At 37.3% G+C, this 23146-nt stretch overlaps 5 protein-coding genes across 12 annotated transcripts; 3 read left to right on the forward strand and 2 right to left on the reverse strand.

Moving 5' to 3' along the window:
- Window positions 1-142: 142 nt before the first annotated feature.
- LOC119989789 (sucrose transport protein SUC3-like) lies at window positions 143-5208 on the reverse strand. Of its 5 annotated transcripts, none has more exons than XM_038835488.1 (14): window positions 4743-5207; window positions 4533-4598; window positions 3790-3888; window positions 3638-3702; window positions 3472-3556; window positions 3324-3357; window positions 3071-3170; window positions 2745-2820; window positions 1907-2260; window positions 1560-1703; window positions 1196-1429; window positions 1045-1108; window positions 906-949; window positions 143-774 (listed from the first exon to the last, which is right to left on the reverse strand). In XM_038835488.1, exons 1-14 carry the CDS (start codon window positions 5040-5042, stop codon window positions 604-606), a joined length of 1836 nt encoding a protein of 611 aa, XP_038691416.1. In that variant the 5' UTR covers window positions 5043-5207; the 3' UTR covers window positions 143-603. The 5 variants fall into 5 exon arrangements, with proteins under 5 accessions (XP_038691416.1, XP_038691418.1, XP_038691415.1 ...); XM_038835490.1 differs by having other exon boundaries at window positions 3638-3677; window positions 4743-4940; XM_038835487.1 differs by having other exon boundaries at window positions 1045-1429; window positions 4743-5208.
- A 1121-nt stretch (window positions 5209-6329) lies between these two features.
- LOC119988427 (protein GRAVITROPIC IN THE LIGHT 1-like) lies at window positions 6330-9779 on the reverse strand. Of its 3 annotated transcripts, none has more exons than XM_038833463.1 (2): window positions 9651-9779; window positions 6330-7953 (listed from the first exon to the last, which is right to left on the reverse strand). In XM_038833463.1, the coding sequence occupies exon 2, from the start codon at window positions 7951-7953 to the stop codon at window positions 6577-6579; it is 1377 nt and encodes a 458-aa protein (XP_038689391.1). In that variant the 5' UTR covers window positions 9651-9779; the 3' UTR covers window positions 6330-6576. The 3 variants fall into 3 exon arrangements, with proteins under 3 accessions (XP_038689391.1, XP_038689392.1, XP_038689393.1); XM_038833464.1 differs by lacking the exon at window positions 9651-9779 and adding an exon at window positions 8098-8367; XM_038833465.1 differs by lacking the exon at window positions 9651-9779 and adding an exon at window positions 8206-8363.
- An 849-nt stretch (window positions 9780-10628) lies between these two features.
- LOC119989241 lies at window positions 10629-13836 on the forward strand. Of its 2 annotated transcripts, none has more exons than XM_038834642.1 (4): window positions 10629-11574; window positions 12764-12881; window positions 12985-13247; window positions 13371-13836. In XM_038834642.1, exons 1-3 carry the CDS (start codon window positions 10799-10801, stop codon window positions 13204-13206), a joined length of 1116 nt encoding a protein of 371 aa, XP_038690570.1. In that variant the 5' UTR covers window positions 10629-10798; the 3' UTR covers window positions 13207-13247; window positions 13371-13836. The 2 variants fall into 2 exon arrangements, with proteins under 2 accessions (XP_038690570.1, XP_038690569.1); XM_038834641.1 differs by having other exon boundaries at window positions 10631-11574; window positions 13347-13836.
- Window positions 13837-14065: 229 nt separating this feature from the next.
- Window positions 14066-19658, forward strand: LOC119989240. The gene is made up of 7 exons (XM_038834640.1): window positions 14066-14976; window positions 15424-15657; window positions 15961-16050; window positions 16227-16376; window positions 16463-16587; window positions 17851-17980; window positions 19313-19658. The coding sequence occupies exons 1-7, from the start codon at window positions 14407-14409 to the stop codon at window positions 19436-19438; spliced, it is 1425 nt and encodes a 474-aa protein (XP_038690568.1). The 5' UTR covers window positions 14066-14406; the 3' UTR covers window positions 19439-19658.
- LOC119989641 lies at window positions 19591-22728 on the forward strand. Its single transcript, XM_038835292.1, has 7 exons — window positions 19591-19697; window positions 20593-20737; window positions 21035-21121; window positions 21232-21438; window positions 21543-21707; window positions 21983-22135; window positions 22324-22728. The coding sequence occupies exons 1-7, from the start codon at window positions 19591-19593 to the stop codon at window positions 22726-22728; spliced, it is 1269 nt and encodes a 422-aa protein (XP_038691220.1).
- Window positions 22729-23146: the final 418 nt, after the last annotated feature.

Raw genomic sequence — 23146 nt, forward strand, 5'->3', positions numbered from 1 at the left:
TAAATTCATTCATACAAATTATCATCGTCATCTAAGCCTTTTATGCTCGGCATATATAAATATCTAAGAATTCTCCAGTAAGGACGACTTTATTGGACTTCTTCCGCTAATAATAACAAAAATAAAAAGAACATGACTTGTGAAAAAAAAAAAAAACCTACATTCCCACCAGGATTAAGGAAGCTCAACAGTGTTGTTATGATTACTAAACTATTACAATATCATAATGTGTCGATCATCACTAGGTCACCCAGTATCAATGGAAGGACAGGAATTTTTGAACACAAGTATCAAATCAATTTTCTGTAACAAGAAATGCAGGCTAATCAGTAATCACTCGTTGTTGTATGCGGATACCGGCTTCTGAAAGGAAATGGCCTTTTTCACCTCTAGATAATTGGCTCACATGTCAGATATCGTGTTAGAAAAAAAAAAAGGAACGAATCTGAATATGTAATGTGTTGTCATCTTCCTGATAACATATATAACTATACATCCTGCACAATTGTGCAGCCATCCATCTGCAAGTACGTTGACGAGCAAGGTCGTTCCGTTGGGTTGATTGTGAATGCTTATGCCACACTAATGAGGCCAACATATCTTTCAGCCAAAATGAAAACCAGATGACTTGAAAGAATTGCTCGACAGATTGGGCAGCTTGAGGGTTGCAATAACACCAGCTGCAAATGCACTGAAGGAAGCCAAAACAAAGGCCGGTATATTTCCTCCACCAAATAAAGCATCCCATGGACCCGCACCAAGGGACACAATCATCTAAAAAGTAACAAAACACATGGCATCAGCTTAATGTGAATTAATGACAAACATAAGAAATCACTTTGACAGTGCTGTTAAAGTCTGCCTTCAACCAAAGCAGCAGGAAGTATCAGAAATACTCTGTATACCTGAGGAACAACAATCGCAAGATTCAGAACACCAATAGCCAATCCTGCATGGAAATGCTAACAAATTTTCAAAATTATGTTTTTAATCTAGAAACCATGCATAGTCAAAAGAGTTGCTGGATATATAAATGCCACAGACCTTGGCCACCGCCTGAGTCAGCAGTCAATTCTGCTGTGACAGAAAAGGGGACACTATAAGTAATCTGCAAGACAAAAAATACATGACTGTGTATCTTGAAGGCGGAAGCAAATGTATTCAGATTATTAGAACCAAAAAGTATGATACATACAGCAAGAGGAAAACCGAGAAGAGCGAAAACAACCAAGGAAGCAATCTTGATTGCTTGATTCCCTTCAATTACATGTTCAATCTTCTCAGAATAATCATTCACAGAAATCAAACTAATGATTGCGGTTCCTGCCATACAAGCAAAAACTACAAAATTGCTCATCGCCCATACGAGTCTTGAACCAATCCGTTGACACATGGGCTCAATGAAAAAAGAGCTAATGCCAAGAACAACCTATTGCAGAGAGAGAGAGAAAATGAACCAAGAATCCAAATTAATGAAGTAATATCAACAATTTGAATCAAGAATGTCAGACATGTAGAGAAGAAAAAAAACTGATTCTTAATTTTCAATGAGCTCTTACTGAATTCAACAGCAAACCAAATGCACCTTCTCTAACTCCCTGATTGTACAAATCTTCTTGATAGCTATCCCCCTTTGGATCCCCATGATAAACTTCTCGTCCCATCCAATCAGTATCAAATAGAAAGAAGGGGAACCAGGACAACTGCCAGTAAAAAACATTGTAAAATTGAAGATTTGATTAGAATAATAAAGAGAAAAAAAGGATCACAGCTGCATTCAAAAAAAGAGAGAATCAGCGACAAAAAAAATGTCAATAAATGCTGTATCCTGTCAATCAACAAACGAACAAAGTCGCATTGAGAGAATCCATTAAAGGAAGAGAAATTGTGATGGATGATCGCTTACCCAAGTAAGAGCCATAACGATGAGCACCGAGTGCATTGCAGGTGGTAAGTGCCTTAAACTGGTCAAAAAATTTACCAATACGGCTCCAGGACCGTCGTTGAAACCTTCATTTTTGTTGGGCTCAGTTTTTGGATTTATGTGCTTTGAATTAATATCCTGTTCATTGCCATCATCACTATTGTTTCCATTCACATTGGCAACGACTTGGCCGTTGGGCTTTAATGTTGAGAGTTCATTTTCTTGTGGACCACCCAATAAAGGAGCAGAATCCAATAGACGATTAGGCTGATTTACAGTTAGCGGAACCTCCTCAGCGAAATATATAGTCACAAGTGTGCAGAGTGCAAGGAATACCTGGAGACATAAACAAAAGAATTTTCAGACTCAGTCAATCACACGAATTGTTGAGATGAAGAGGAGACTGGCTAACTTCAGAAACCACAAGAAATTACGCACTGAACAAATAAAAATCAAGACAGAAGAAACCACATGCGGTAAAAAGATGTTGAAGATCAGTTACAAAATCTTCCAGAGTATATTTACGAACCACATCAACCAGTATGGATAAATAATAAAAATAAAGTAAGAGAAAAAGACAAAGAAGTACAAGGCAACTTTATCCAAAACCTAAGCAAATATAATCACACAGGAAAATTAGATTTTCTTGGCTCAGCAGTAAGTAGCCATAAATGTTAATTTAAAGTATGTTCAGCACCCTAACAGTTCCGTACAATTATAAGTGCACCAAGTGACCAGTATCAAGGCTCAAGCTGTGCGATTGAGAGTTTCAATAAAATAAAACAGAGCTATGTCAAAGACTAGAAGAAGAAAAGCCAACCACAGCAAGAAGAAAGGCTGCTTTTAGATTTCCGCAAGCTTCACAGCAAGCTCCGCTCTTCAGGAAAGGAAACCATCTGCTCAGATATTAAAGGCTAGGTAAGCAACCATCCAAAACTTATGCAAGCCATATAATGAAATTTCAATTAAATAAACTGCATCATTGCAACAGTTAGCCATGCAAGATGCTAGGTTTCTTTAGGTTCAGATGGCTTCATATCAATTAAGCAGACATGATAAGCTACGCAGAGGTGGACACATGAACACCATAATGCTTCCCAAGTATGTAGAGACCATGCCACAGAAAGCCACAAGGGAAAAGCTCACCTGTGCCAATTTCCACTGGCACCAGCAGAAAATCCAAGGATGTTTCCAACAGCCATCCATGAGCAAAAAACAGCATTTGCAGAATTCCGTTGATCTGGGCCTGAGAAATCATCAAGTTTTGCTTTGACATGGACGTAATATTAAAATGCAGTCAACAGAAAGCATAAATATTTACATTTCACATCCAGGCGACCTTGATGAGAACATTAATGTACAACCTCGAACATGTGAAAGAGAGTTGCAATAAATTCACCTGAAAGATCAGCCAGAAGAGCACGAGCTGGTCCCTAAAGACAAAATGTGTTGAATTGTTTACTTAAACTTTTGTATGGTGGTTATATCGATCAATTCCACGTATCAACAAAGAAATAGAGCATGACGAGATTATTAAACAAGTTCACCTGCACTGTATTGTTTGCAAGATCAAGCATCCAAAACCCAATAACAAATACAAATGCAGCCCTTGTTCGGGTACCTTTGAATTTGCTGCAGTTACAAAGACAAATTGGTTAGCCTTAAACCTGTGCAAATGAAATCAAAACAAAACAACATAGGGCAAGAAGAAACCTGCAATGCTCTTTTGTATCCCCTAATATGTATCCAATGTCTGCAGAAAATCCGATAATTATCACCTAAATTACAGCATTTAGTTCAGCTGTTACATGCAAGCAATACAGCTATCAGCTCAACAGATAAGTACAATAATAAGTAATGCTTACAGCCACTGAGATCATTAGAGATCCTGCAAGAATAAATGGCCGCCTCCTTCCATATTTCGAAGTGCATTTGTCACTCCAGATACCAACACATGGTTGGACCTAATAAGTGAGTAGCATTTTGTATCAGAATAATGAAGAAAAAGCACATCAATTTTGAAACTTAACGACCACCAAACAAACAATAAAGATTCAGAATTTTGAAGAAAAAATATTCAACAAACAAAGAAGTTAAATCTTTGTCTTTCTAATGGAAAAAATAATGTTTTTTTAAGAGCAGCCAAGGAGGAGCAGAAAGAAGATTTACAAAGAATCTGGATCTTACAAACCTATGAGAAAACAAACAGAACAATACTGGACCAAAAATAAACTGTCCAAAACTCACCTCCTCAGGCATGCAAGGTGTGAGTCCCAAGAACATAAACATAAAAACAAATACACTTGTATGCAAGTGTGCATAGGTATAGGTATAGGTGTCGAATGCAACTTGCCTTTCAAGAAAACAAGTCTAAGAACATCTCTGTGGCAGAGCTACAACTTCTACTGGTTGGTTTTATAAAAAATTCCAGCTGATTACAAGTAGTAATGTTAAGTCAGGTTGCAAGTAAGCAAGTTACAAACTAAAATGGCATTGATGGAAAGATTTTATGCTGTCTTCATCATCAGCAGAAAAGCTGTGCTTAAGCGCTGCATTCTAGTCTGTGAATCAGCAAGAAAGAAATAAAATTTCAGTTGCAGTCACCTACCACAAGGCCTGTAATAGGACCACAAAGCCAAATAAATGAAGAAAACGCATGCCCTATCCCAAGTGTCTGAACAAATAAATCAAAGAAGATTTTAATTAGCAAAGCTGAACAACGATCAAGATATTAAAACTGATCAAGGTTCAGACCATCCCAATACATACAAGATCCAAGAATATGCAACCGTACTCTCTCGTAAGAATCAAACAATACCTGAATGTAAGGAGTTAGAAGAGATAACTGCAAGGCCCAACCGAATTGAACCCCGGCGGCTATCATACAACTTAGAATGAGAGTCATCATACCACATGGCTTCGATCTGATTGGAATTGGCGAAGAGGAGTCAGACGCGTCACCTCCAACCCTGTAACTCGACGAAGTCGGTGAAGAAGAAGCAGATTTAAGCTCAACCCGATGGGCAGGCTCGTCGACACCAACCATTTCCACCTCCACATCTTCCTTCAAGTTCCTGTACGGCACCCGGATCGAGAAGGAGTCACTCTTACCCGCCATGACTCGGTTTGTCTAGATCAAACGGTTGACGCATTAACCCCCGGTGGCAATTCTTGGTGCAAGTAGGGATCGAAGGCAGATCTGAATTTAGAATTGGAGAAACAGAAATGGGAGAGATTAACGATTTTTGACGACAAACTTCGATCGTAAAGAGACTATGAATAGAATAGAAATTCTGAGTTGTTTTCAATTTTTCATGTTTGAACAAAAGTCAACGTCAAAGCCAGAAATGGACCAAGCAATTCGAAGAATCAGAGCCGTTGGTATTGCCAGAGTGCATGGATCGGAATCGTCCAAATGTTTTAGCGGTTGAATCATAAATCAGTTGAAGTTAAAGTGGAATATGTGGACAATCATCATTAGATTTGATACAACAATGCTATAAATTCTCAATTGATTGATGATCCTCGTTTTACCTCCAATTCATGTAACAATAGTGATGAATTATAAACATACATGTATAATGCCCTTAACATGGATTCGATGAAAGTAATATTCAATCCATGTAACAATAGTGATCAATCATAAACATACATGTATAACGCTCTTAACATGGATTCGAGGAAAGTAATATAGAGGTCATAAGTTGGAGTCTAGGCGACCTGTGCATTGAAATTGAGGGTGGAGAAAGACCTATGCACATGTCCTCTGGCTGGTGCACACAAAGGTTTGGAAAAATCTAGAAAATTCATATTTGTTTAGTATTTAACACAACGAATCTAATGATATTTGAAGTAAAAATCAAATTATCCCGATAAAAATATCGAGTGTTTTGAGTTTATATCCAACAATATAGAATTGTCAATGACGTACCTGAGTTTACAAGGGCCCCGGACGAGCTCTAGAAAAGGGGCCCTTGTTTTCTTTTTTATTTATTTTAAAATCAAAAAATTTCTTTTGTTGGTTTTTTAGTTGAAATATGTGGAGAATTGTTAGTTTTTAATTAGTTTTTTTTGTTTGGATTAGCATAAAATTAATACTTTTTCAAAAATTTGGGGCCCTAGGGATTCGGGGCCTGAAGCGACCGCCCATGTCACCCCACCCCAGGCCGCCGTTGAGAATTGTCATCCCCCGATCGAAATGAATTTGATTTTTATTTCCATCGTAATCAGCATCACAAGATGAGATATGTACCCTGCTTTTTGTTACTGTTCATGTTAATAAAGGGATGATATACAAAAGAATATTGCACCCAAAACATGAGCCAAAAACCAAAGGAAAAGGAACAAAAAGAGAAGGCAAAGGGACAGAAAAGAAAGTAACACATCCCAATCTGGAAAATAAACAGCAAGGAATCCAAGGCTATAAGACAATGACCATCATATATATCTTACTATCATTGTTGTGTACATACAGAAACCTCAAAAATACAGTACTACAATGGTGCATAACAGCTAAACAATCCCTCTCTCATTTGCCCAATATTAACAAAATTGAGGAGAATACCATGTTTATAGAGGAGTGTCTACGGGCACCCATGTCCGTGCATGGATGTGTGAAACAACCCTCTCCCATTTGATTGGCAATCAACGGTTTACTGAATGTGAGCTAGGTAGACCTGTGACTGTATGATGATTTTACCAATCTTGAATCCAGGAACGATTGTGAAAGCAACACCTGGGTAGGATTGTTGTGCAGTACTATCCGGTGAAAGGAATACCTCATCAGCAACAATTTCCATGTACACTTTGGAGAATCGACACCCTTTGCCCACTTGAAAGATTGATCCTTCAGGCTCGAAAGAGAAGGATAAGCAATGTAGGAGATAAATCCACTTTGCCATTTTAGCGAATGAGACAAAGATTATGGAGTCCAAGAACTGACCAGACTTCACTTGGCTTCTTTGACTCGAATTGCCCAAAAATGATGTCTTTATTTGGGGATGAATGAGTTGCAAGTACTTGACACGACAAAATTCTGCAAATGCTGAGCTAGGCTTCTGGAAAACATATTCCTTTGCTTCCACAGATTTCAATTCCAAGAATCTCCCAAAGAAAAGCATCTTCTGGTTCTTTTTCTCAGCCAAAGGCTCCTTCTGAAGACCAAAGTTTGGCAGATGAAAACCATCAAACATTTTCCTGCAAACCAACGATTCAAATGCAAAACATTTGTGGTCCGGTTTCCAGTAAACCACACCTGGCTGTATGGATGTAGCTGCTGCATCAAGATCCCAATCAGCTGCTTTCATCTCATCAATCATCAGTCGGACAAAACCACGAATGGACTTAGTTGCGTGGCGAAGAACAGTAACAAAGTGGCTAGGGCTTAACCGTGATTGATGAAGATTGTCAAGCATAGACAGCTGTCCACTTTGATTCAGTCTCTTCTCAAGCAACCTGTTATGTCTGTTAGACTCTTCCAGTTTCTCTTGGAGATAAGTGATTTCAGAATCCTTGAGTTTCGATTGGGATTCCAACTTTTTCCCCATAATCTCGTACGTTTTTGCAACACTCTTCTGCTCCTGAATTTCAGCCAAAAGAATTGTACTCTCAGGTGAAGGATCAAACAATTTTTTCACATAACATTGCTTCAGTTCAGACAGGTTCTTCAACTCAGAAACTACCAATTCATCAGCAGCTTGAATCCCTTCAGAATCATAAGGACACTGTGCATACTGTAGCTGAGCATATGATGCTTTAACAGAGGCAATGCTGGCAAACAATCTGGCAAGAAGAGCTTCAAAGGCCAATCTCTTCTGAAACTCCTCATCATTTTCATCAAACGACTGAGGCTGACTATCTGTATTCTTAGTTTCATTTTTTTCTTCCTTGAATTTCTCATGGAGCTTAACTTTCTGAACCCCGTCATCTGGACACAACCCAGTCGCCGTTCGAAGGTGAAGAACTTTTGCGAAAGTGCGCGCCAATTTACTCTTTGCAGGAGTGACAGCTGATGGCTTTACATAATCCATCTGCACTTGAGGAGGATTAGGGCAGCGATATTTAGTTGAACCAGGCAATAAGAACTTATTATCAGCTACAAAAGTAGAAAAAGAGGAACTTGTGATGATGATAATGATGTGGATGTTGAAGCAAAGTGAAGAAAAGCAATATACTTTAATGCTTAGATCAAGGCCATTAATGGAGAATGGAGCTTCTTTTTGTCTCTGTTCTTTTGCAACTATTTCAATTGACTTTCTCTGATAGAGAAAAGGAGGACCCACCACACTAGAAAGGAAAAAAGAGAGAAGGGAATGAGAAGAAGAAGCTGCTTGGGGGGAGAGATGCAATCAGCCAAAATCTTGATTTTATTCTCAGAGCTCCAAGTGATTGAACCTGGCAGAATGGAGACTAGTAGGCACCCATATCCTAGAAAAGGGAATCAAAGCAATGAGAGAAGTTCATTCTTATGTTCGTAGTTTAAAGTCTTTAGACCACCAATCTATCTTCTTATTTCTTAATTCCATTTTTTCAAAGTTGGAATATGCATTATTCAATTCAACAATGTCTAGATAACAACTTTTCACTCAAATTTAATAATATTTTATAGCAATACGCTCCACTGCAAGATTTTTCTCAATAATATTCATTTCAACAATGTCTAGAAAAAATACAATAACTTGTGATCTTGAACCTGGGAGGCTCGGATAAAAGCCTCATCCATGTGTATTCAATACGCGGATGAATATGGACCATAGAAATAGCTTTTATGAAGAAATTTCCAAGAGATTCAGATGTTTCATGCCAGCAAACTTAACAACTTAGAGGAATAATTATGGTGAAGGTCACGGAAAATGGTCTAATAAGGTGCCCCAATATATCAATATAACACAAGCATCGCATGTTAACACTTATATTCCTTACATCATGAACTCTCTACTCAACTATAAACCCAACCAAAGCAGACTATTACAATGAAAAAAAAAGGAAAAGAATGAAATACCACATGCTTAATGTTTATATTCCTTATATGATCAACTCGCAGCTCAACAGAAGCACAATATTTTCATGGATAAAAAGAAAAAGAGTTAGATGGTTTCACCATAAATGAATAAGAAGTAGATATGACATTTCTTATTTAACAGTTCATATCAAACCATGGTGGTCCATCAACCATGGACCACTGCTTTTCAAAATAATTGAAAGTCATTCTCAGTTTCTCACACTTGGCAATGTTCAACACCACTATATTAAACAAATTGCATGCTACCTCCAACCGGAATAGATTTATTAAAAACTATAGATCACACAGTTTGCTACTTCTTTTACTTTTTGTTCTTCCTCTTTTTCCCCCTTTTTTGGGCTCATTATACTTTTGCTAATATGCACATTGAAGCCACAACGTTAGCAACAACGTGGACATGTCATATGAGAGGACACTCCACAATAAAACTAGACAAGAAGTTCTGCTAGGTATATTTACAACTTAATCAATCCGTAGGTACTGGGTACTTCTTGGGGATCCATTATAATTAGTGTCTGATCAGTATAGTCTTAACGTTGTTCATGACATTAGCAAAATCAGTTGGGAAGCAAGTCATTAGTGGGACACACACAGGACCCATACAAGTTAAAACGAGAGCAATAGAGCTTTATTATCTTAAACAACAATTGTTTTTACAAACACTAGAGTAGTTAAAAGTCAAATTAGCAAGATTAATAACCATACCTTCAAAATTCAATGAGATGTCGCGCATTTCTCAACTTCTCTTCATTATAACGTAAACAGGCTTCTATCTATGGCCGATGTCTCCAAACCCTACAGAAAGCAATTAGAACTCCTCTACAAACAGCTCAAAAGGAAATTTAAAGGGGGGGGGGGGGGGAACACATATCAACAACCAACAAACAGTAACAAAAAAAAAGTGAAAATAGAAAAATCATAAGCACATACAAGAGACAACATAAGCCAACTAAACAGTTTAACCAGATAGTTAGCAATCGAGATAACAAAAACAGTTAAAAACAGGACTGCTTTTGAGTTTTGACACAAACAACAAAACACAATCGAAAACGTGTAAAGCACTAACCTTTTAAGGTTACTGAACCACAAAATGAAAGACTCTTCAAAACCCAAAACTATAACCAGATAAAGAAACCCAAACCATAAAGAACGCCATATCCTTAAAAATGGAATCTCTCAAAACCAGCAATAAAATTTCCATTTTTTGAAAATACGATTAAAAAACTAGAAACAACCCATTAATGATGAACACAGACACAAACACAACGAATCAATCAGATGAAGAGAATTACAATAGCTGAGGAACTATGTGAAGGAGTTTCAGGCATACCAGTCAGTTACCTTGCAAGGAAAAGTCAAAACTTTGATTTCAAAACTGTTGATATATTCAATGCCCTGAAAGCGCTTTCCTCCAAATGGAAACAGAGACACAGGAACAAATAGAGACCAAAAAAAAACTCAGAGCCTGAGGAGAGAGCAAATGTCTACAGAGAGAGAACGCTGAGAGAGAGCTTCAGCGACAGAGAAAACAGAGCTGGAGACTGCTGTGAGAAGACCAAAGAGGACATGTAGGACAAAGGAATCATTGGGAAATAAAATGGGCTCACATTGATAGAAGTCCCTGTCGATTAATTCTCATACCGGTTATGCCCTTATATATCTAATGTTTTTACTATTCAGTCTAATTAAACCCTAATCTCCCAAAACCCTTATTTTCAATCCAATACGAATATCTAAAGCTCTGCAACTTCAATGGCTTCCCCTCCAGCTCCATCTACTTCATCACTGTCACTCCTCTAAGACACCACCAAGAATCCAGAAAGCCCTGCACAGGACCAAATCACCCTTCACCTATGCCTCTCTTCAGGGCACTGTTTCTCAAACTACAAAACCCTCTCTATATTTCCCATAAGCCCTTCTCAATCATTACCAGAACCCTCCCCTCATCTACCCAGTCGAAGCCCGAAGCGATAAGCGAAGACAACAAGAAACCCCTCGGTCTATTGTTCAAAGAGGCGGTAGGGTTATGCGAAAAAGTGGAAAGCAGTGACAGCGAAAGCGAGAACAGTAGTGAGTTCAAGAGGAATTTGGAGGATTTGGAGAGGGAACTGAGGGATTTGAGAGCGAAAAATGAGAATGGAGAGAGAGCGCAGAGGAAGAGACCAAAGAGCTTGGCTACTTTGTTTGGACCTGCGCCGAGAGAAGAGGCACTGAAAGCAGAGAGGCAGGATAAGCCCGTGATTGTTAAGGAGCATTCGCCGGATATGGAAAGCAGTGACAGCAAAAGCGAGAACAGTAGTGATTTCAAGAGGAATTTGAGAGGGAAAAAGGATAATGGAGAGAGAGTGCAGAACAAGGAGAGACCAAAGAGCTTGGCTACTTTTTTTCGACCTATGCCGGGAGAAGAGGCACTGAAAGCAAAGAGGCAGGATAAGCCCGTGATTGTTAAGGAGCTTTCCCCGGATATGGAAATGTTCGTGAGACATTTGTATAAAGAAGGGTATTTCAAAGATGCCAACTTTTTTCCTGGGAGTAAGTTGGATTTTCAGTGCTTGGAGAATCCCTATGCCCGGGATTTTATCAAGTTTGCTGCGGAAAGGTTTGGCAAAGACAACCAAGAAATTGCAAAGTATGGAGATTTCTTATCATTTCCCTAGTTTTCATTTTACTGTTGTTTGATGCAAGTTTATTAATGTGTTATGTTTGATTGGTATGGAATCACTGCTCTTCATGCTTTTTTTGGTTTTCAAGAAAATGAGTGAACAAAATTTTGAAAATTGTTGAAAACTTTCTAGTAACTGTACTGGTATTCAAGAAAAAACACATAGTCAGAAATAACTTATTGACCTCTAGAGTATATGTGGGTAAATTAATAAACTTGTTGGGAACAAAGTGCAAAGTATATGAAAGAGAATAAGAATTATGTTTTTTTTCAGTATTTGTAATGATCTTAACTATAGTATTTGGTGAAGAAAAGGCGAGGAAATGTTTCTGAACTTTAGAGTGGTAAAGTTGGTTGAGCAAGCAGTGAAACGCGAAAACTGGCTATCAAATCTAGAGATCGGTCTGATCCTCATGGTAAGCTAGAATAATGGTCAAAGTGTTGCGAAATCCATCTTCAAGTTAAGGATTTAATCTAGTGATTTCATTGTTATTGCAGATTGTGTTGGTGAATAGCTATCGAGATTTAGGTTGTAAACATGGAAGTGAATAATTGCAGAGTTTGCAAAATGTGGAATAGAAGGCTGAAGAATTGTTTCGTTAAGTTCTTTTTGCATAGTTCTTTCCATCTTTTTATCAACTCTTTTAGTGGCTGATGTTCAATTTCCTCCTATTAGCACACAAGTCAATTGACTTGAGCAGATACAAACCACTCCAGGAAATATAAATTTACTGGCTGGACATGCATTTTTATGATCACCTGAGGCCGAAAGAAACATCTAGTGTATAATTCTGTATAAAAGCTAGTCAAGGACGGAGAGAGTGAAGCCTAACTAGAAGCTCTTTACAAAAATTAGCTCTGTTGTTATAAATGCTGCTGCTTATTAATTTGTTGTCAAACTTGTTTAAAGTTAACAACCCCTTTTTCCCGGGATTTTCTTTTTTGTGGAGGGGAGGACGGGTGTTTGGCCAGCATTTCAGATGTAATGTAAACAGATACATGAATTATGAATGAAAGTAGTTTACTTTCATTTTTGGTGAAACTGAGCTCTGCTTAAATTGTTGTTTCTACTTGTGCTTATTTTGTGAATTCTGTCTCCTAATTTTTCTCTTTCTGCTCCTTTTTCATTGCAACCTTAAAAACTTTGGCGCTACAGATGGTTGTCTGGCAGTAACTTGAGGAAAGTGGTCCTCTTTGGTTGTCCTTCAACTACAAGAAAGACTATATTTTCGGCAAAAATATTGCGAAAGTTTTTTGAGATACCTGAAAACACTGTGAGCCATCATTACCTTTTCTTATCCCATAACTTTCATGCTTAATTCAACAGTCAAAGTCCAGTCTTTACCTGCATTTATTTTCCGGATATGCTGCTTTCAGGTATGCGATAAATGTGTCCTAAAATCTTCCTGCAAGTTTGTGAATCAGAGTGTGTGGAGAGGTGACACCAAGACTTTGAATTTGGCTGTTGTCATGAGGGTTATCACTCTATATGCACTAGATTCAGTGTCCCCAGAATTAGCAGTACCCCATGAGATGAGAGACGCTGTTAGCCAATTGCTGAAGGAGGTTGTTAAGCTAAGTCAGACTATTGCACAATAACACAATTAGACAAGTCAGTATCTCATGGCAGGCTTACCAAGGTACTTGAAATTGACTGATTCTTTAATATCTCTGTCTCCTTTTTTTTTTATTTCAGTGGTATCTATCTGGTTGAATTGTTTATATCCTGATCTTGACAGCATCTATGTGGTTGAATCTCATGGTTGGAGAGGAATTTGACTCTGATTTGGATTTGCCGGGGAATTTCAGCTTCAGCAGCTGGGAGAGATTTTACCTGTTTAGAAATAAAATTTTCGAGTTGTGCTGAATGAAATGTCTTCTCGAGGATGTGTGCTACTGTCAATAACAAGTGTTGCTTCACTTGATGATGGTTTCATGCCATTCGGAGAGTTGAGAATTACCGGTACAAAAATGTAGATCTTTTAAATTTTGCTCCACTCTGGCGGCTGAAGTGTGCAAAGGAGCCTCACTTTTTGAGGGTGTAGTTCCCTAACTTCGGCGAAGAGTTAAACTTTCTGCCAAAGAGACCTTCTTCTTCCTGCAAAACCATGATTGATTAGAAAATATTGTCATCCCAAATGCTTTTATGGGGATTGACTTACCATATTTTGTCATACATTCCATTTTCAGTTTGACTCACTTATCATATCATGTGTAAAGTTTGCTTTTTGCACATTCCATATGGTTCTGGAGAGTGATTCATTTTGAATTTTACACACATAAATCATAAATGATAAGATAAATTGGGTCTATATTTAGTAATTGTTGATGGTTTTGATATCTGTGGCTAAGACGATTGACACTTATATGGCCCATCAACGTGGCGTCAAAGCAATCCCTTGTACGCACTACGCACATGGCGCATCATTGACTACACTACAGCATCGTAGACTTGCCCACACCCGAAACACAGAGAGAGAGATATCTAGTATCTATCTACTGTTCGAAAACGAGCAGCTCGGTCTCAATTTCTCTAATTTTCTCATTCTGTTTTCTCTGATTTGAAGGTCAATAAACCCTAACTTCGTTTTGCTGAGTTTCAACGACCGAGTTTTGAGTTTGAATTTTTTATTTAGTTTGTTTGACAAAAATTTTACTTCGTTGGAGCCCCAGTTTCTTAGGAAGAAAAAAACTTTGTTAAAACCCTAGGAGGATTCATTTCTTTTGTTGTTGTACCCTCGATTTGTGATTGAAAATTCGGTTTGTTGCGGTCAATGAATCATTGAGATTCGTCGGCAGATGTCAGTCGAGAGATCATTTGAAGCGTGGGAGGAGGTGCAACGCCACGGGCAAGACCTTGCAGACCGGCTCTCTCAGGGCTTCACGGGCCTCATACAATCCCACATAACTCCTCCTGCGTTCCCGTGGCAGAACACTCACACATACAAGCTCTTCGACCTCGAGTTCCCGGGCTATAGTTTCGAGAAGAGGGATTTTGGAGTTGCGATTGACAGTTCAGGAATCAATGGGGTAACGGCAATTCTCGACATTGGTAATAGGATTGGGCAGGCTGGGGTGGACTTCGGTGGGTTCTTGAATGGTGTGGTGCATCAGTTCTTTAGGCAGCTTCCGATGCCGTTCAAGCGAGAGGATAGAGTGGCGAGAGTGGATCTGGGTGTCGGTAAGCAGAAGAGTGCAGGGGGTTTGGGTGTAGGAGTAGGTGGGGTTATTCAGGAGGATTTGGGAGTTATGATGGAGAGGTTGAACGAGTCTGGGTTCACAAAGAATGAAGGCAGTTCGGATGGAATTATGGATGAAGAGGTGGGTGGGGTTAATCTGAGGTCTGCTGGACTTCTGGGTCGATCACAGGTAAGAAATTTTGAAGCCTGATTTATGGATTTTTTTTTATTTCTATACTTTGACAATTTAATGGATACCTAGTGAAATTCGTTCATTTGATCTTCCTGCACTCTTGTTTGTGTTGAAAGTTGTAGATTCTTTCATATGCTTCAAACTCAGCACAACATTTCATTTAACTTAGTCGCTGATATGTAGGATGGAGCTTAATTGGGGTGGCTATTTGGACGCCCTCTTGTATCAAATGAATCTTCAAAGAATCTTTTCAATTGTACACTAAGTTCTTGGATTTTCATTATCATCTTATTGCTCTATGTAAATATTAACTGTTGTTGAAACTGTTGTGTTATCTTATTATTGTGACCAGCATCATTCAAGTTCATTCTTGAGGGCTTTTGTTTGGTTCTTGTAAATGGAATTTGTTCAGTGTTTCAGTGGCTCAATTCCTTTGAAATGCAGGGGACTATAAACATAACGTCGACTTATGATAGTAGAACACATGAGATTGAAAACTCTTTGATTGCGAGGGGCGATTTATGGAGAGTAGAGGCTGGAGGTTCGGTGTCAGGAAATGATAACTCTTCTCTCTTCCTCATCCAGCTTGGACCAGTTCTCTTTGTTCGTGATTCAACACTGCTTTTACCTGTTCATCTTTCGAAGCAACACTTGCTTTGGTATGGGTATGATAAGAAGGTATGATGCATTTGCAGTTGAATTTTTCAGTTTGTTAGATCCTTTATTTTTATGAAAGATGATAATTTTCAATTATTGATGTCGGACCGTATTTAAGGTTGATATGTTTCATTTCATGATCATTGGTACCTTCATGTGCAATATATTTAGTATTCTCACATGGTGTTAGATATGCTGACATATATATGTGTTTCTCCTCCATTATAACATATATTTATGTAAACCTGTCATATAGTTTTAGTGTATTATGACATTCCTCATTTCGTTTCATGGTTTGTTATGAGCTAAATTATCTTGTTGCAGAATGGCATGCATTCTTTTTGTCCAGCTGTTTGGTCAAAGAATAGAAGGTGGCTGCTGATGTCCATGCTCTGTCTCAATCCCGTAGCTTGTGTAAGTTAATATATTTGTGCATGCATCGTCCAATTGTCATTGTCCAAATGGTTAATGGTATGACCTTTATGATATTGTTCCTGTCCAGTCTTGGAAGTATTCACAGTTGAAAAGCCGTGAATATTGAGATAAATTTCTAATTTTTCTATCCTCTTCCTCTCTCTACGTGTGTACAGTCATTCGTGGATTTGCAGTTTCCAAATGGGCAGTTGACATATGTATCTGGTGAGGGGCTGACCACCAGTGCTTTTCTACCTCTTTGTGGAGGCCTTCTCCAAGCTCAGGGTCAATATCCAGGAGAAATGAGATTTAGCTTCTCTTGCAAGGTTATATTGTGAATGAAGAAATACAATGTTAAGAGAAATTTGGTCTTAGCCACTTCAACTAAAGCTTCCTGTTTAAATCTTGACAGAACAAGTGGGGAACACGTATAACACCAATGGTACAATGGCCGGACAAGTCCTTTACATTGGGTCTTGCACAACCTTTGGCTTGGCAAAGATATGGTCTCATGGTGAGGCCAACCGTTCAATTCAGGTTAGATGCTGAGTTTATTTTATGTTTAGAGATATTACTTGCCTTATTTCTATATATTTTAGTTGCACGGTTGATCTCTCTTTCTCCATCTAATTGATGTTAAGGGCCAGCTTTGACTTTGAAATTTCGCCTTTGATGGTAGCTCATATCCCATGTAACAAAAAGGGTCCATCCCAGATTTTTTTATTCTTCCATATATATCAGTGTATCAAGTTCTTTTGTTATGGCTCCATGGTGGGTTCCAGACTGTATAATTAGCTCACGTATTTCCTATATTAGCAGTTAGTTTGCAGTAACTTCATGACTTGGCCTGGAGGCTAAGATTTATTGTAGCATCTCCTCATAACAAGAAGGATATGAAAGTTCTTAATCAAGCAGCACATTAAACTTTTATTGGTTGAGACTTTTGACAAAATTATGCAAGTATCTAGGTGGAAAAAATAAGAACTATTTATTAAATTTAGATTGAGTGTTGATTTCCCTGCTTGTACTGCGTCTTGTTAGTGTACACACGATGTTGAAGTATCCAGTGCTGGTTCTAACATGGTTTAAACTATGTTAAGCTTGTTTCGAGATGAAATCTAAGTTAAGGCTGTTTAAATAAAATAATAATTTTTTCCAGTTCCCGCTATTACAGAAAATGGTAGCAGTTGACATAGGAAAGTTACATGTCCCGTATGGTGTATCTCCTTTGGCAAGAAAAGGAAAACAAAACAGATGAAAAATATCAGAGAACTTGGATGATGTATCATAGTGTAACCCTGATGTCATAATACCCAATATCCCAGGTTCCCCTTGACGCTGTCTCCTCGATTTTTTTGTGTTCATAGCAGCATTGAAGTGCTCAAGTGTGTGTCTACATGAGCCATGAAAATTTATAGGTTCAATTGTCCAAAAGATTTCCTGAAGATATTCCCATAGAACTTCCATGTGTGTTGGGGGAACATGTATCTTATGGCTACATTTGTGTTTCCTTCGAAGTGAATGATATCTTTTTACTCTAGCCTCGTTTGCTCAAAGTTAATGAATCCATTCTTATACTGAAGTGATATAGTTTGTGTACAAGCATTTTTCATGACTTTGGTAGTTTTTTTTGTCACACTTTTCTTTCTAGCATCTTTTGTGATTTTGGTATTTCGATTATTTATTTTACATTGATCAAGTATTTCTTTAATTTGAACATGTTTTTCCTCCCAATTTGCTGGCTTGGTGTTCACAGGAGTAAACTGTTCTTATTTTGTTCACCATTTTGTTGAATCTCAGTTTATGCCCTACTTTTGGTGGAAGCAATCCTGGGTTGCGGGCTGAGCTTATTCATTCAATGAAGGAGAAACTAAATCTCATATGTGGCTGTTCATTTGCAACACACCCTTCAGCATTTGCATCCATATCGGTAAGTTGCTCTAGTATAGTTCATGCCCTGTGCCTGTATATGTACTTACGAGCTAAATTGTGGATTCTTGTTAGTAGAATTTTCTTAATCAGAGAAAATTTTCCTGAATAGAATGATGGCTGTAGCAGAAAATGAGAATACTGCATTGGATGTGTGGCAAGTCAAGGAATGGTGGGACAAGATATGAGACTATTTGATCTAGCATAAGGGTAGCACCAACCGACGATAAGGTGCAATAAATCGATTTAAGATGATAGTGTATATACGTACAATGCTGAGATATTAGTGCAGTAGTTCATAGAGTAGAAGTGGGAATGGCTGGAAAGAGGAGGGAGACCGAAAGCACAAAGTGATAAGAAAGAATATGAAGTCTATAGAGTTGGGTCGGAATGGTGCTGCAGACAGGAATGAATGGAGAAGGAGAATACATATGATAGTGGCTTTGATGATGTTGATGATGATTTAAACATTTCTTGTGTAGTTTAGCATGTACTATTTTGGGAAAAAAAAATGGGTAAAAATGGTTCAATTAAAATTTAAGGAAAAAAAAAACTGGAAAAACTAGATGGTTTAAGCGGCAGAAAGCAGGCTGAAAATTTCATTGAAGCTCATACATTGATTTTGGGTAATTGCGATTTACTTCAAACCAGTGAAGAATATAACTTCCAATAGAACTCCAATGTTTTGAATCATGTCAAATTGTATTTAATTGATTTGAAGAATCTATGGAGAAATTTTGGTATTTTAGTAGATTCATCATTACCTGTTGATCTTCTAGAATGTTGTCTGTGTGTTGCTCTCCTAGAATGTTGGCTGCTCTTATGGTATGTCTCTGCTGTTGATCTTCTCCGATGTTTGTTTGGGATCTTAATCCTTTCCCTTCAAATTTCTTCAATTGCAAATGATCAAAAACTATTTTCAGTGTTTTTTTTTTCCCCTTTCTTGTTCATGTATAAGTTTAGTGGAGTAAAGAGATCAAAACTCAAAATTAAACAAATGTGGTCAAGGGGAATTGAGAAAAATTCTGAAAATTGGTTTGGCAATGCATGAACATCTTTATAACAGTTGTTTTCGTGTTGTAATATCTGAGGTCTGTAAAGCTGCTATAGACTATAGTCTGGTGTGGCAATATATGACCATGGAATAGAATATGTCTGTAAAAACCTGATTCAGAACGTGTGGTTGGAATTGAATTCCTTCTTCATTGGTTTTTGCCAAGTCAATTTTCGTCAGTGTGAAGTGTTTGATGTGGCAGTGTTTTGCAGAGTAACATTTACAAGTTGTGTACAGAAATTGTAATGTTTGATGCCATGTTTTGCTGTCCCAATGCAGTATGGAAGATCCAAGTGGAATGGTAACGTTGGGAGCTCTGGGATTGTTGTGAGGGTTGATACACCGCTTACCCAAGTTGGAAGACCATCCTTCTCCGTTCAGATAAACAGTGGTATTGAGTTCTGATGTTCTCCTATCCACAATGAAGTGTAAATACCACCTAGTCTCTGGTCTTGACAAATAGCCAACGATCATACAATACCTCATGTAATTATCCGAAGGTTTGTACTCTTAAAACAAATCCTGGTTGCATGCACTTTAGAATCTTGTTTCGCCTGATGGGTTTTTGGTGGATGTGGGTTCTGAATCATGAAGAATCAATCAAGGAAAATTTTGATAATTCAGATTGTCATCGTCCTGATATTTCTTTTTTCTTTTTTTTTTGGTAATCAATAATAATATCACCAGGCTTGTCAATATATAAGTTGGTTCAAGACCCAATGCGAAATCGAACGGGGATAGATCACTTTGTTGAGCCAAATCTATAGTTATAGGAAAATATAAAACAAACCTCAAACAAAATCTCTCCATACGTCAAATTGGCCCCTTCAAAGAAAAGTTTCTAGATTGCACCTGCCAATTATTAATAACAATCATGTCTCATGTCTCCATACTTGGTCTAACGAAATGGAGACAATAAATTTGCACCATTGAAAACATTTTTTTTACATGATCCATTAAACAAGCGAGCAAACACCATTCATGGGCCATTAAAAAACAATCATTATAGTTGCTCATCAGACAAATTTGTTAATGTTGTCCTACCCTTTTTTCAATAAAAGAGACCGGCATAACAGTTCTACTCCCACCAAGAGCTCACTCAGTGGTATATTTTCATAAGACTACCATGATAACGGTGGGTAAGTCTGGTTAGGCCCGTTGTCAGAGTGAGTTGCTGACCTGAGATTTGAATCTGACCCAACTGTCACGCTGAGCTGGGGTTCTCTTGAAGAAAAAAAAAACTATAAATATAAACTTCTTCATATTTCGGCAAATGATTCTTCAGCAGAATTGACATGTTATACACCCCGCCAAAATACATATATATACCTAACCAATGCCTACAGCTGTGGAACAATTATTCTCACACAAATTAAACATGTCGTGTTGATTATTTGTCTATTAATGTATTAGAATTTGTTCTTGTCTTATAACTCTTGTCTTTTATTTTGATACATACTCCTAGTTGGTCTCAAATACTCCTATATATATATATATATATGCATATTAATTCTTCTCACCTCAATTTCACAATTAATTTTCTTTTGTTACCTCTATAGGCTTGCTATGAAGTCCTTAATCTTTTTGATATTGACATTCTTCTTCTCCACTACCGGTTTTGTTTCAACTATGAACTATAAAGCGAAGGAAGAGACTATTACAGCAGGAGAAAAGATCGGCAAGCAGGTTTTGCTTACTATAAAGGTAATTAAGGGTTTTATTTTCTTTTTTTTTTTTGGTAAACGACAACGATACCATATCATTTTTCCCTTTTGATATTAAATATGAGTCTATATTCCACCCGTCAGACCACCCGTACGTACAATAATTTTTCACCTGATGAAATAGTAAGTTGTGCAAAACCCATCGTATGGCCGCCATAAGGGAATTGCTTCTTAACCAAGGACACTTTTTTCTTTTTGTGATTATTTCCAACTAATACCGTATTTTACTTTTGTGTAATTTAATGTTATTGATTGTTTATTTGATCCTTGCACACAGAATTCAAATGGGGATTTCATTGATTGTATTGATAAAAATAAACAACCTGCTTTCGATCACCCTCTCTTGAAGAATCACCAGATTCTGGTATTAATTTAAATGAATGTCTATATTTGTGCTTTCTTTTTTCATTTGATAGTATTTTCAAGTACATGATCTGTATTAGAACTAATGTTGTTTGTTTGTGTAATTGATAGAGTACTATGCCTAAGCAATGGCAGAAATCAAAGAAAAGTGTATTGAAGAGTAGTACAATTAACCAAACATCTCAAATTGGATTAAGAAATGGGAATAAGAGGTGTCCAAAAGGCACTATTCCTATTGTAAGAACCAATTTTGCCCCTAAATCTCATAAAAAACAACATTTTTCATATCATCAGCTTAATGCACATTACACTCATGAGGTACTTTCAATCATTTTTAATTTCCCAAATTGGTATAAATTACATAACAATTTTTTTTTTCATTATTCCCAAGTTTTTCTTCTTTTTTGTATGGATGGTTGTAGCATGCAGTAGTCAGCTTTGACGCCCCAAAAGGGATATACAAGGCACACGCAAGAATAAACGTATGGCAACCATCTGTCGAACGGGACGATGAGTTCAGTCTTGCTCAAATTTGGTTACTTGCAGGACCAAAAGAAGAGAGAAACAGCATTGAAGTCGGATGGCATGTTAGTCTTTTCTTCGTTCAATAACTTAATTTAATCCATCAATATATATATATACCCAAAAAATTTTATAGTTTTTGATTTGTGCAAGTTAGGTGTATCCATGGATTTATAGAGGTGAAAACAGTCACAAAACAAGATTGTTTATTTTTTGGACTGTAAGTTCATAATGTCATTTACTTACTTAGTTTATTGATTTGCATCACTTTACACACAATAAATTTAATATGAATCTATTTTTTTTTCCTTCAATCTTATATATATATATATATATATAGAAAGATGGACACAAAACAGGATGTTACAATCTTCACAATTGTCCAGGATTTGTACAAAACAATGATGATGATGATATTGTGATCGGAGGTCCACTTCCTAAAATATCAACTTACAATGGTGAACAATATGATATCACTATTCTTATAACTCAGGTAAGATAACTATTTGATTTTTTTTTTTTTGCTGTTTCCAAGTGATTCCTGTTTTTTCTTATTTTCTAAAATTGCAACCAAACATGTTTTCCGAATTGTGTTCTGTTTTCCTAAAAATGAAAACAGAAAAGTATGAAAAAGGATTAATTAATTGGATTAATTTTTTTTTTCCTTCATTTTGGAGTCAGGATCAAAAGGATAAAGTATGGCGATTAATTGTTAATGATGCAGAGGTGGGTTATTGGCCGAACAGTATCTTTACTCACTTAAACGGCCCAGCTACTCGTGTTGAATGGGGTGGCGAGGTAATCAATATGAACATCGATAACATCCACACGTCAACACATATGGGGTCTGGCAAATTTGCCAACAAGGGATATGGGCAGGCAGCCTATTTTCAAAACCTAGAGGTTGCAACTAAGGATAATGGAATTCTCAAATCGGTTCCATCCGGAAGCCTTACAACAGGCATGACCAGGAAACATTGCTATAACATCATACCTTTTTATAAGAAAGGGGAGGAAGGCACTGGGTTCCTTTTTGGAGGCCCAGGATATAACATTCCCTTGTGTGTTAATAATACTATGCAATGAGATGAACCAAATTTTATCATTAATATAATCATTATATATATATATATGTATTGCATCTTTTGTATATGTTTTAAAAGTTAAAACACATTGTATGACAGTCGACGGTCTAAATTTGTCCGCCCCTAGGTAGAATCCCTAGGTTGAACGGCTTGCAACCACATATTTAGGGATAGCAAAAAAACCGATCCGAACACTATCCGTAGGGTACCCGATCCGTTTAAAACATGAAAACTGATCCTATAAGTTTTAGAAACGGTTTTGGTTTTGGTTTTCAAACCCGCCATGGTTTAGGGTCAGGTTTGGTTTTTGGTGTCGGGTTTAGGGTACCCGAACCATTTAATAAAAAGATTCATTATAGTAATAATATTATAAATCATCTATAAAGGTATACTACTAGGATATTAAATTATAACATGAT

This window comes from Tripterygium wilfordii, chromosome 21 (assembly GCF_013401445.1).
Source record: "Tripterygium wilfordii isolate XIE 37 chromosome 21, ASM1340144v1, whole genome shotgun sequence".
Classification (NCBI taxonomy): Eukaryota; Viridiplantae; Streptophyta; class Magnoliopsida; order Celastrales; family Celastraceae; genus Tripterygium; species Tripterygium wilfordii.